This window comes from Cygnus atratus, chromosome 9 (assembly GCF_013377495.2).
Source record: "Cygnus atratus isolate AKBS03 ecotype Queensland, Australia chromosome 9, CAtr_DNAZoo_HiC_assembly, whole genome shotgun sequence".
NCBI classification, from domain to species: domain Eukaryota; kingdom Metazoa; phylum Chordata; class Aves; order Anseriformes; family Anatidae; genus Cygnus; species Cygnus atratus.
In genome coordinates this window covers 9,548,915-9,561,914 of record NC_066370.1, presented here as the reverse complement: position 1 = coordinate 9,561,914, position 13,000 = coordinate 9,548,915, and the positions used below count along the sequence as shown (strand labels likewise).

At 39.8% G+C, this 13,000-nt stretch overlaps 1 protein-coding gene across 6 annotated transcripts in view; it reads left to right on the top strand.

Moving 5' to 3' along the window:
* Nucleotides 1-13,000, top strand: part of GIGYF2 (GRB10 interacting GYF protein 2) — a 78,831-nt gene that overhangs the window by 15,055 nt on the left and 50,776 nt on the right. For all 6 annotated transcript variants that reach the window (XM_035544761.2, XM_035544760.2, XM_035544757.2 and 3 more), the window contains exons 3-5: nt 190-319; nt 2,593-2,688; nt 8,290-8,398. In XM_035544761.2, coding sequence (XP_035400654.1) covers nt 190-319; nt 2,593-2,688; nt 8,290-8,398 — 335 coding nt within the window. The remainder of the gene's footprint in view (nt 1-189; nt 320-2,592; nt 2,689-8,289; nt 8,399-13,000) is intronic.

Sequence of the window (13,000 nt, the reverse complement as noted above, 5' to 3'; positions counted from 1 at the left end):
AATGAGGGAATGTATTTCTTCTTGTTGAAGCAGTAAGTTTTTTTTGAAGCTAGACTAGTAAATGTTTTTGCTCTGCTTTCAGGGTTGGATTTATTTTATGTCAAATCTCTAAATGTGCAGAGAGTATAATGGAGCTGAGGATGCATTCTTTTCAATTCAATTTTCACTGCTTTTTCTGCTTTATTTTAGGCTGCGAGCTTTGTCTAGTGGTGGGAGTGTGACATCCCCTCCTCTGTCTCCGGCTTTGCCAAAGTACAAACTAGCAGACTATCGCTATGGGAGAGAAGAAATGTTGGCACTTTTTCTAAAGGATAATAAGGTGAGCAGGAAGAGGAAGAAGGCCTGATGTGTGTATGTGCACAGACTTGTGATTAGGGATAGTTATTTGTATTTTGTGATTATGGACACAAATTGTGTATCCCTTGGCAAAGAACTGAAGAGGTCTGATTTTTTTGTGGGTGTGTGCTTGTTTGATCCAACTCTTAGTGCATTCATTATGTTTAATTCTTTTTGCCACTTCAGAGTGGCAAATTCTGGTATACCCTGAGGAAAAAAAAGTCTTATTCAGATGTACTGCCACAGGTGGCTGAGGGTTAAAGTCTCTTTGCAGCCACTCAGATTGGCTTGTCTTGGTAGGTTTTAATTTAATATAGTTAAAATAGTTATTTGATTCACCATGAAATTCAGGCAATAAATCATACTAGCACCTTGCCTAAAAAAAGTGGCAAGAACCCCCACTTATCCTGCTGACTTAAAGCAGTTTGGTTTAGCAGGTAACCAGCCCAGTCAGCTGTCCTCAGGCTGTTCTCTTCTCTGGGACTCAAGTCACAAATACAGTCTAGCACATGTAATATAAAATAGCGTAAAAAGTCAAGAACTTGCATCTGGTGTAATTACAAATGAGGTTCTCCATGATACAGAAGTCATATTTCAGAGGGCATTTCAGGTAAATGAGTCATACATGCCACATTTGTAAACATTGGTTTGTTATGTAGATGGTGACAGAGATTGGTTTATTGTTGCAGCAGGCACATAGTGACTTGGAAGTCTGAATCTCTCCAAGAGCCTTATCCTCAAGTCAGGGAGGGATGGCAAGAAGTTGTTTCAGTTTGCGTCTTTGGCTTTGCACGTAGATGTGCATGCACACCTCCGTGCTCTTCCCCTACCATGAATGTGCTGACATTCTCATACAGTGCTGGGGGCCCTGCTCTGCTTACACACAGATTCAAGGGCATTGAATGTCAAAGATTTTTCAGAAGCTGGTAAGTGTGTTACTGCTTAAAGCTGTGCTTTTACATACAGAATTATCGTGCTTTACTTTGATAAGTTGTGATTTAAACATTAATATTATGCTTGAATAAGTCAGCTTGTCAAATGTCATTGTTTCATGCAGAGTATATGTTGTTATCAGATGATACTCAGACCTCTACAGTTAAAACTGATTCAAAACAACTTATTAATACACTCTTTTACTGGAAGCTCACCAATGGTTGTCAGTAGTCCAAAAGATTATTTCTTCCACATGCATGTGTGCCAGAAGGGCGTTATTAGAGTATGGCATGCTTTTCTAACAGAAAATTTGGATGTCTTTTGATACGTTTCTATGGCGTTGAGTGGTTCTAGTTATTGAGACTGAAAGGATTCCTGATAAAGTTTGTAGTCAGCTACTAGATTCACTGTTTTTAAGCCTAAGCTGTGACTTGTACTCTAATTTTTTTCACTGTCATCAGCATTTGTTGCTGGCTGAATATTAGGAGGTGTTGCATCTCTGATTAAAAGAAAATATGATTGAAAGCAGACTTCTGCTAGCATGTACCCAAATGGAAAAAAAAAAATCCCAAAACACTGGGTTGCTTTGCTTCAATTGAAATTGTCCTAAGTCCATAAGGACTACTCTAGTATTGTGAACTAGGTATTCTTGAAGCAGAGTTCTCTGTTGGCATAACTAGAGTTCACTTTGCACTGATTGTAGCTTCTTGTCCACATGCTTAGGCTCACAGCTGTTCATGGACCTGCCACCAAAAGAATTAGGGTTCAAATTTATTTTGATTTAAATAATGATCAGTGTTCTTTGCTTAATAAATCTGTACCTATAGTTTCATTTTACTGTTTTTTCACTCTCCTTGTTGGTTAAATTAGAAATACTGTCTTCCAATCAAATACAACCTCTGTGCTATATATGGTAGCTCTGTTAGTCTACTGAGATAAAAATTGGATATAAATGTGCACTGCATTTAGAAAAGCAACACTTTTCTCTGTTAAACAGATGAAATTTCACTTGGTTCAGATTTAAATTGAATTGGTGTACAATTTGAAATTCTGTTGTATATGATCTTGGTGCTGTAGATATTTCATTTGTAGGTGGGCGGGTGCTTTGTTACTTTGTCTATACATTTTTTTAATGGGGAAGTAATTTTCTAGTGGAGTTGCACCCACTCCAGTTACGTTACTGAAAGTACTGGTGTACTGGGTAGATGGAGAGAGAGTTGACATTGATATACGCAAGAATTTTTATACTGTATGTGGCATCATCCCTGAAATGAAAGTATCTGGGTATTTGAAGTAACTGTCTATTATTTGCTTTTCATATAGATACCTTCAGACCTTCTGGATAAGGAGTTTCTGCCTATTTTACAAGAGGAGCCCCTGCCACCACTGGCACTTGTGCCTTTTACAGAAGAAGAACAGGTTTGTATCCTTACAGAGAGATAATGTTTTGGTTTTTGTTTTTTTAATATGTAGATGGTCATTAGTGTAAAAGCAAAATGATGAGTGTGCCTCTGTTGAAAAACCATAAAATTAGTTTTAACCCCAGATTTGAGATTGGTAGACTTCAGTCAGGGAAAGGGATTCTGAAAGCAGTCTGTGTTGGCATAGCATCTGAATTATAGTCATACTCAATGATTATCTTAAATGTGAACAAATATTTTTCATGAAGTGTTCTGTTGATGTCAGAACAATTCATTACATCTAGGATCATCTTCTGAGAAGTATTATGTTTTTTTAAAGTACACAGCATTTTGGTAAGTGAAACTTTCTCTACAGTTTTGGAGCCACTTTCTCTGAAGGATCTAAATTCTGAGACTTAGTTTTTGGTCTTAGGGGAAAGAGTTAAAGTTTTTGCCGATTAAGCACCTTCTTAAGAAACGTGAACTACATATGTGAGCATCTTGTTTGGTTTCTATAGTTATAATAATTAGTTGGTGAACAAGGTAAGAGTGAGAACAGGTAGTCCACGACAAGACTGTGTTTCAATGATGGCTGGTCTAAGTAGTTTGAAAGCCCTTACTTTCAAGCCAATTCCTAGCAAGGAAAACTGTCTACCCTCCCCTGTCTAAGTGCCTCTGATTTTTGACTCTGAATTGATTCCTTTATGGCTTTCAGAAATTCTGGTTGTGCAGTTGCTTTCTGGTTTGTCATTTCTTTACAGTTTAGTTTTCTTACTTCAAAATTCTGTGGCTTGTGGTTGTTTTGGTTTTCTAATAGCAGAAATCTAGGTGCTGTTACTGACTTGTGCAATTTGATTTTTAGCAGGGAGTTGGGGAATGATGGTATTAGTTTCTTAAGATGTCAGAGCATCCTTATTCCTTTGCCCAATGCTGCTCTGTATTGCTGAATTTTTCATCATCTTTGTGACTTGGAGTTCTGGCATATCCTCTTTACCTCTTCTGGAATTCCTTCTTCAGAGTTGGTTTATAGTTCTTTTCTGTTTAGTGTATCATCCTCTGACATAGGGTGCTAATAGTTCAGCTTTTAATCAGCAGCCATGTTTAAGTTCTTGTGAATACACAATAGGCATTTCATGTCATAACTGTAGTCTTAAAAAGCAGCTGAGTTTGAGGAGATGCTTTTAAGGGAAATCTTAGCCCAGCTCTCATTCTCCAATGGGAACGGGAGGAATTCAGGCAGTGAGCCCAGGAAATGGTCATCCACATACAGAGTAGCGCACCAAAATACTGAACTTTCGTGTTAAATAACTTTGGACATTTTTTTTGCTGGTGGATAGTGGATTCCTTTAGACAGTGAACTACAAGCCTCTTATTGTCAAAGGGGATGTTGACTTCTGGTAATTGTCAAGATAGTATTCAAGAGGGATAATCAAGCGTAAGGCTGTGGTATTGAAAGTGTGCTGAGTAGCCTCTTCGTACAGATGGAGGTGACAGGTGCTTCTGAGCTTCAGGGGTAAGATCTTAGAATCATGTCATAAATGGTTTGGGTTGGAAGGGACCTTAAAGACCACCTAGTTCCAACCCCCTGCCATGGACAGGGACACCTCCCACCAGCCCAGGTTGCCCAGGCCCCATCCAGCCTGGCCTCAAGTGCTTCCAGGAGTGGGGCATCCACAACTTCTCTGGGCAACCTGTTTGAGGGCCTTAGTACCCTCAGAATTAGCAATTAAGAAGAAATGCTTTATTGAAATTTACCCTTTTAGTTTAAAGCTATTAATTACTCCTTGTCTTATCACTACACTGCCTGTGAAATTTAAATGTAGTCGGATACTTGTGACCAAAGTATCCCCCATTAAATTATCAAGATACTTTGGACAGAATCGCTGGTCCTTTTTATCTGTTCTGTGGGAAGCAACTTCCTTGGTGTGTTGGTTTTACTTCAGTGGGCAGCCGAGTTCCACCACGGCTGCTTTCTCACGCCCCCTCCTCAAAGGGAAAAGGGGGAGAAAATACAATGCAAAGGGCTCAAGGGTTGAGATAAGGACAGGGAGATCGTTCAGTAATTATTGTGATGGGCAAAACAGACTCAGAGTAGGGAGATAGTGAGATTTGTTACCTATTAGTAACAAACTACAGAAGTGAGAAATGAAACAAACGAAAAATGCCTTCCCCTGCATCCTCCCTCTTCCACCTCTTCCCCCCGAGTGATATGGGGGAATGGGGTTTGTGGTCAGTCTATGGCACATTGTCTCCACTGCTCCTTCTTGGTCACTCTCTGCCCCTGCTCCACATGGGGTCCCTCTCACGGGATGCCGTCCTTCCCAAATGGATCCTGTGTGGGCTTCCCACAGGCAGCAGCTCTTCCAGAACTGCTCCAGTATGGGTCCGTACCACGGGGTCCATCCATCAGGAGCAAACTACTCTAGCCTGGGTCCCCCACGGGCAGTAGCTCCCCCCAGACCCCCTGCTCCTGCGTGGTCCCCTCTCCACTGGCTGCAGGTCCAGCCCAGGGCCTGCTCCAGCCGGGGTCCTCCACAGGCCGCAGCCTCCTTCAGGGCAGGTCCACCTGCTCCACCAGGGGCTCTGCCATGGGCAGCAGTGTGGAACCCTGCTCCACCGTGGTACTCCATGTGCTGCAGGGGGACAGCCTGCTTCACCAGGGGCCTCACCACAGGCCGCAGGGGACTTCTGCTCTGGCACCTGGAGCACCTCTCCCCCTCCTTCTTCACTGACCTTGGTGCCTGCAAGGCTGTTTCTCACTCCTCTCTCTCCCAGCTGCTGTTTTGGCAGCATTTTTTTTTCCTGTCTTAAATCTGCTCTCACAGAGGCACAAACAACACTGCCTATTGGTGTGGCTCTGGCCAGCAGTGGGGCCCTTATCTAACATGGGGCAGCTTCTGGATTCTTCTCACAGAAGCCACCCCTATGGCCCCCTGCTACCAAAACCTTGCCACATAAACCTACTACACCTGGTGATGAGGATGGTGAGCTAACAGAATCCAGCTGATTCACCTTATATTTTTAGTGTATGAGATGATAGGTTTACCTAAGGTCTGTTTCCAAGGAACCTGTCTTTTGAAGGTAAGAAGGTTTTTGCAGGTTGCTTTTACAGAGGTTTCCGAGGTTTCTGTCACTGATCACTGGCGGTAAGCAGCATATGGTCCTTTTTTTTTTTTTCATGTTCCTGTTTGTATTAGGAAGGAATTCAGTTGTCTTAATCTGAGAATTTGCTTGTGGAGTAAGGGAGTTTCAAGTGCTTGCTAAATATCATGGAGTTTTTTTTCTTCTGTAAATGGGTTATGTTCCTGATGTCTGTTTCTTGGAACATTCTCCATTTACTAGTAAAGAATGAATTGAGCCTATGTTTGGGGGCAACTTTGCCCTTAGGTGTGCATTGTCAGGGATGGACGCTCTCTGTGTAATATACTCATCAGCAGAAGGGTTTTCTTTTTTGGCTTTGCTTTTTATTGTTACTTACTGTGATCTTGCTATGTCAAATATTGTTAGGGACTTTATGAATATTGCATTTTCACCACAGCAAGCGACATGCAGAGGGTTGGGGAGAACTTGCTCAGAGTTTAGGCAGAGAAAAAAAAGCGAATTTAAAATCTTGTTTTATTGGAAAAATAAGGCATTGGAAAAACTAAGGAATCTCTTATGCAAAACAGTGAATCTGATCAATAGCTTACAGTTTTATCTGTAGTAAAATAACAGATGTAAACTGTAGGTGTGGTGTATGCTTTAGATGAGTAGAAACTTCCACAATACAGTTATAGCTGGATCAGCTGTCAAAACTCAACTAGGTCTGAGTGAAAGACAGAAAATTGCTCATCTTAAACATCCAAGTTGATCTGTGTTTGTATTGGCATCCAGATTTTTCATGTCAAAAAAAATTATAAGATAATTAGAGATGAATGCAAGAGAAAATTAGATCGTTACTTATAAAAATAGTGCTTAGTCGTGATTGTAAGTAATGATTTTTAAATGATGTTAAAAGAAAATTTGAATTCTTCATTTTTGAAGAACTGACAATGTGTACAAATGGCAGTTTGAGCAGTCTTCTGATCTGTGTGTTTCTTAAATCAAGAGAAATGATGGTATCCTGTTTTCCTGTCTTCATTATCAGCTACTCAGCTTACTGGCTCTTGTAAGCAAAGGACTTTCCTGAATGGTGTCTCCCCTATTGCTCTCTTTACTTTGAGGTCAAGAATTTTGTTTAGCTGCTCAATGTGCTTTGAGGGATGGCGTCTCCTCATCGAAGCCCACAGCTGGCATGTGTTGCTTTTAATAACTTAATCTGTACTAATGTACAAAATAGTTCACGAGTGTTCAGGGCTTTAAAAAACACATGGGAACAACAAACCAACAGTAGATTTTTTTTTTTTTCCAAATTCAGTTACTTCATAAAAAAAAGCAGAAGTATCTGCAGCAGGAAAGGTGATGCTTTGTGTGGAGGCAAATTGAGGTGCTTCATTTTGAGTTAATGTTGGAATGATTGCTTTAAATTTTAAGAGACAGTATATCTGACTTGATTTTTCCTAACTGGAGACTGACCCTGCTGTTTTGGTATGCATAGTTGGATTTTTTTCTCAAATCTGCTTAGCTACCAACTCTCTCTTGAAGGAAGATCTACTCTGTAGAAAGAACATACCAAGCAGTTAGACCTGTTTCTGAAATAGGTTAAAATTCCTTCAGGTTCTTGTTGGCTTTGATGTTACCTATTTAGATTTTAAAGAGAATAATGAGACAAGCAATTAGATTCTTTGAAGATCTTCAAAGTCAAAATAATTAAGATGAGTTCATGTAAGCAATTTGCCTCTTCTGAGTTCTGTGAAGGAGCCACAGGAAACTGGGATCCTTTGTATGTTACTTAAAGCTTGTGTTTAGAAAGTGTGTGAATTCAGGTTTGCTTGTAAATGTTTCTTGAGCATGCTTTCTGGCTGTTTTCCAACTACTTGTGCTCAGAGAATGGGGTCAGATTTGGTTAAAATTATCCATTCTTTGAAAGGGCTTTTTCTTCAGCTATTACTTACACAAAGTTGATTTTCACTTGTGTTCATTGTTTTACTAAAATAAGCATCACTTAAGTTTCACAAGCCTTAAATACTTTTAGTTTTCCCCAAAACAAGTTACTCTTGTGATACATTTAGAGGGGGGGAAAAAAAGGACTTATTTCTACAAAAGGAAAATAGAAGCAGTAAATACAATTCCATTCAAGTCTGTTGCTCTGTGCATGTTACTGTTTTGCTTTAGAGGGGAATTTAGAATTGGTATTAATGTTGGCAAGTATCAGTCACTCTTTGCATCTGAATGGCAGTGTATAAAGCTACTGATGTTCTAATCAGCCTAATTATCCAGTAAAGCAGTAGATGTTCACTTGCTACCTTTAGAGCATGGAAATTTCAGGTAAGTAACTTGGAAGAACTAATAGTGGTGAAGATTCTTTTATGGACTGCTGCTGCTGCTAATGGCTCCAAGGAATCCTTTTCCTTGTCAATATTAGTCAGTTGTAGAGTGTGTAATAAATGAAAGGAAAGCAGAGCTGGTATTGAGCTAAATTTGTGTAATGGTAAGTTTTTTTTAATAGAATCTCACCTTGGCTCTTTCTTCTTCTTGGCAGAGAAATTTCTCGATGTCTGTAAACAGTGCCGCTGTCCTGCGATTGACGGGACGTGGAGGAGGAACGGTGGTAGGGGCTCCTCGAGGTCGAAGTTCCTCTAGAGGTCGAGGTGAGCTGTTAGTGGAGTGTGCTGCAATGTATGTAGGCGATGCAGGTTAAAGCTTCTGAAAGATGTTAGATGAAGCTTAATAATAGCTAGTTTCTCATGCCCATTTTTTTTTCCCTTAAGACTTTAACATCATCATATTGGAAGGGATTCAGAGAATCAATATACTTAGTGATGGTTTTGCATACCACCTTAATGAGTGGTACCTGTTATGTGTCTTCATCAAATTGGGTGTGGAAAGCAAAAGGAAAGGAAGTTTTGAGAAGGAATAGGAAATTGTTTGGTTCAGAATGGTTAGAAATAACTTTAATAAAGGTATAAAACCAATTTGCAGGGGAAGGAGAGAAGAATCTATAAATCTAGTTAAAACATTAAGATTGAAGTAGGTGCTGTTCAGTGTTCTGAATGGTCACTTTTGTCTATTAATATGCCAAGAATAAATGAGAAGGTAACGGAAGGACCTAATTTAATTTGTTCGGAAGAAATTTGTCTTAGTGCATGGCTATAGTCAATGTCTAAGCCTGGATGCCTTCAAATGTTTGCAAGTGAATTGAGAAAATGTCTTCAAGCAGTAAATCAGTATCGCTAGATTCAAAACAAAATGTTAAACCTAGAATTTATCTTGGCAGTTCCCTTTCAATGTGTGTACTGCTGTGAATGCTATTCTGTTTTTTTTGTGTGTGAATGTGACGAGTTACATCTAGAATACTAGAAGCTACTAGCTTGTGATCAGTCATGTAACCTCTGTCCTTACAGGTGCTTAATTAAGATTTCTTCTGTGGTCCTTTCTAACTTAATTTTAAAGGTCCCTAACTGGTGATATTCTCAGTAATGTCTTCAGACATCTTTCTTATGTAATGTAAATGCTTGACCGAAATTTTGCATTGATTTGTTCTCTCATTTCTGTTCTCACAGCTTAATCATGCTTCCTTCTTGGTTTACATCTTGTAGATTGTTGTGTCCCTTCTCATGGCTGTTTCTCAGCCAAGGCATGTATATCTAAGCTTCTATGAAGCTGTCTCTGGATGCCCTATTACTTTGCGTTCTTTATTTATCACCAGCTTTGTCCAAATGCTATGGGCATTTTTTTTAAAAAAAAAAAGAGGGGGGATATGTGTGCATATGTAGATGTGGGAGTAAACTCTTATCTGTGCTTTGTTATATTTCTGTGCTGTATTTGAAAGCTTGCTTTTTTTTGCTGTGTGCCTTAAATGTGCAAATTGCACTGTTACTGTCCATGGTTAGCTCTCCTTAGGAATATGTATTTAGCTATTTTTCTCTAAATGCTTTAAGGCTTAATTCTGCAAATGAAGTGAACACTGTTTAAAATTTGGTGATTTGAGATCATCTGACCACTAGTGTGCTCTCTAGTTTCAAGTTTCTTAGAACGTTATGTTGCCTAACTCCCTTTTTTTCTTTTGTCCAATTTCTTTTTTTTCTTTCATTTCTTTACCATTAACCATGAATGTTATCCTTACACAGTGAGCAGTGGATTTTTTAGTTGCTCTTACTAGTTTCAATGAGGTCACAGGGTTAAACGTGGCAGAATATGGCTCCTAATCCAGCAATTCCATTACTTAAATGTATTTGCGTGGAGGGAATTTTGTTTGGCGATGGTTTGATTCATTACACTTTTTTGGACAAAACTTAAAATTTATGCAATATTGTTAAAGCTGTTTGAAAGCTTCTACTGCATATATATGGATGCTCTCATACTTATTTAAAAGATGTTAAGTGTTGTCTCAGGAACTCAGATGCAGAAGTTTTCTCACTTCTGCTCTCATCCTCACTTCATCTTTTTCTTCATTTTACGATTTACATGCTGTGCTAGTTAGGCTACTCTGTCATTCTTACCTTCTGCTGAGCTGTAGAGGACATGTTTCTCCACCTTACCTCACTCTTTTTCCATTCTTGATACAGTTTGAAATAAATTAGGGAGCTTTCCCTCTTCCCTTGATCCTCATTGCAACTCTTTGTTCACTCTTCCCATAGACAGTTAGCCTTGGGATTTAGGCATGATGAGTCTTCCCAAGTTTCTCCATCTCAGTGAACATATCAGGGTTTCTGCTGGGATAGAATTTTACATTCTTAATAATTTCACACATAATGTTATTCTATTTGAGGACTTCGTAACAGTTACTTGTGAAATACTCAGCCAAGGCCTAATGTTAGGTAACCTGTAAAAGTAACAGGTGGCTTGCAAATAGCAAGCTTTAAATGCAGTTGTTTTGTCAAGCTACAATGAAAAGGACTTGGATTTTTTTTCAGAGCTTGTTCACTGAATGAATTGCCTCACTTAAGAGTTGGAAAACATTTTTTTTTATTGCCATACCAAATTGTCTGGATTCTAAAGGTTATCTGGTACTTTTAATGTACCAGAGCATCATCGTATGCAACAAAGCTGTTGCTGACGGAATTTCCGCTTCAGCTTTACCAAAACAAGGTTACTGTCTTGAAGTGACTTGCACAACTGTAACTTGAGGGAGGAACTAGCATGTACAACTAGAATTGTTAAGTTTGCTCACTGAGGCACAAATCACAGACTTGTTACAGTGTTTGGGAGAGGGAGTCTGTGACAAAGATGGGTGAGAGGGGGAAAAAAAAAAACTTCTATCAGAAGTTCTTGTTAGAACTCTTAAGTGTGACTTCACTTACTGTTGTTTAATGCTACAACATACCACTCAGTAAATACCTTCTCTGTAGTCATCCCCTGTCTTCGTGACAGTGGTTGCATCTAGCTGATGTGAAGATGACTACCATGTGGCAGGCAGTTTGATTTTTGTTTAATGTTTTTGACCGTACACTGAATTACAGCTTGGTGTTACTGTTGAAACCATCTGTAGTCTTGAACTTCCATTGGTAATACAGTGTGTCTGATGTTGAGACATAAGTCCCAAGGTCTTGATTCGGTTCTGAAGCTGTATTCTCCAAAGAAAGCCAAGCACTTGCATGTGACCTTGTTCCTAATTGACTTGTTTGCCTGGGAGCTCCCCCGTGGTGTGCGGTTAAGCCCATGCTTTGTGCTGGTGGGACTGGAATGTCAGTATTCATGAATAAGAGCCTCAGATAAGGAGGGATTTAAGTAGTCCCAGGAATGGGCTGCAAGCTTACAGCCACCTTGTTTTGCAGCTGTTCTTTTTGGTTAAGACCATCACGAAGGGTGCTTTGCTTCCGTTAGAGTTCTGTCCCCTCTCATCTCCTTTCCCCTTTATAATTTGTCCTTACTGTTTTTTTTTTTTCAAAAGCATGCAAATGGTGCCACAGGGGAAACTTCTCACTTATACCTAAACAGCTACAATTGATCAACAACTATCCTGCTCTTCCTGAATAATATAACTCTGGTAGTAGATGCTGAATTCCAGTTGTCCAATGATTTTAAGAACTTGCTTGTTGCATTGCTTTTTTGTAATGACAGAATGACTGTACTGCTTCTTGCCCTTTTGCTTTTGTCTTGTATGTTTTCCTTGAATTCAGACCTGTCTGTTTTTTGCGTTATCTATTTCTGCCTATTATGATCACAATATCCAGTGGATTGAGGTCCTCATTCTGAGGTTTTAAAGGAATTACTGAAGTCGAAATGATACGACTGCTTTATTCAGCTCTCTTATTGGAAGGATTTATTGACGTTTATTGAGTTTATTCAATACTTTCTGTTCAACATCTACATTCAAAAAGTCTGCTCCCCGTATTCCAGACATCTTTTTGGAAGTGGCATGGTATTTAAAATAAGCACGTGGTTCTAGATTTATTAGCCACAAACAAAAAAGGCACAGAGTGGCAAACAGTGTGCTTATGTGTGGTTTCATCCTCACTGCTGGCTTCATATTTTTTGTTCTGATATCAGTATTACATGTCCTAGTGTGCGCTTTCTGGTCGGTCATCTACTTAATCTACTTGCTGAGCAACTGACTTTATCAACACAGTTCTCTTCAGCTACCTACCTCCTGTAGCCTGGCACAATCTGTTTCAGTGCAGCGTGGCTCTCATGCAGCGGTCTAGTTGGCTTCTGCTGTAGGTACACGTGTGCCTGGCTGCACACCTGGGCAGTGTCCCCGCAAGAGAGCAGCGGCAGTGGGTGGCAACACAGCCAGGACAGGTGTCTTCAGTAGGTACTGCCAGTACTGTGTGATGTCAGTACCACTGCTCCATAGACTTAAAGTGAATTGCTGAGATCATTTGGTTTTGTTTGGATTTTTTTTCAAAGTTTTCTTTTAATTCCAACCGTTTTGGTGGTTGGTTGAGCACAGCTGAAATACTGTTGAACCTTATCATAGAGGGGTGGGTGGAGAGGGGTAAGCAGGCTGTTGTTTCATGTACCTGCAAAGCTGGTATCTGTTGTCCTGCTGTTAAAACAACTCTGATGCTTTTCTTTCCCTTATACAAGGCATTTGCCTTGGTTTGCTAGCCTTCTGCCTGCTAGTTGTGTGTCTGGTATTAGTAATCGGCGTGCATTCAGACGTAAGGGGAGCACTACAGATGTTGCTGTCCTTCACTGTGAGAACAGAAAAGGACATCTGCTTTTGTAGGGAAAGCGCATGCAACTTTCGACTTCCACTACCTCAGAGAGATGAGCTGAGTCTGTCTTAATTCTGTTTTGGCTCGGAC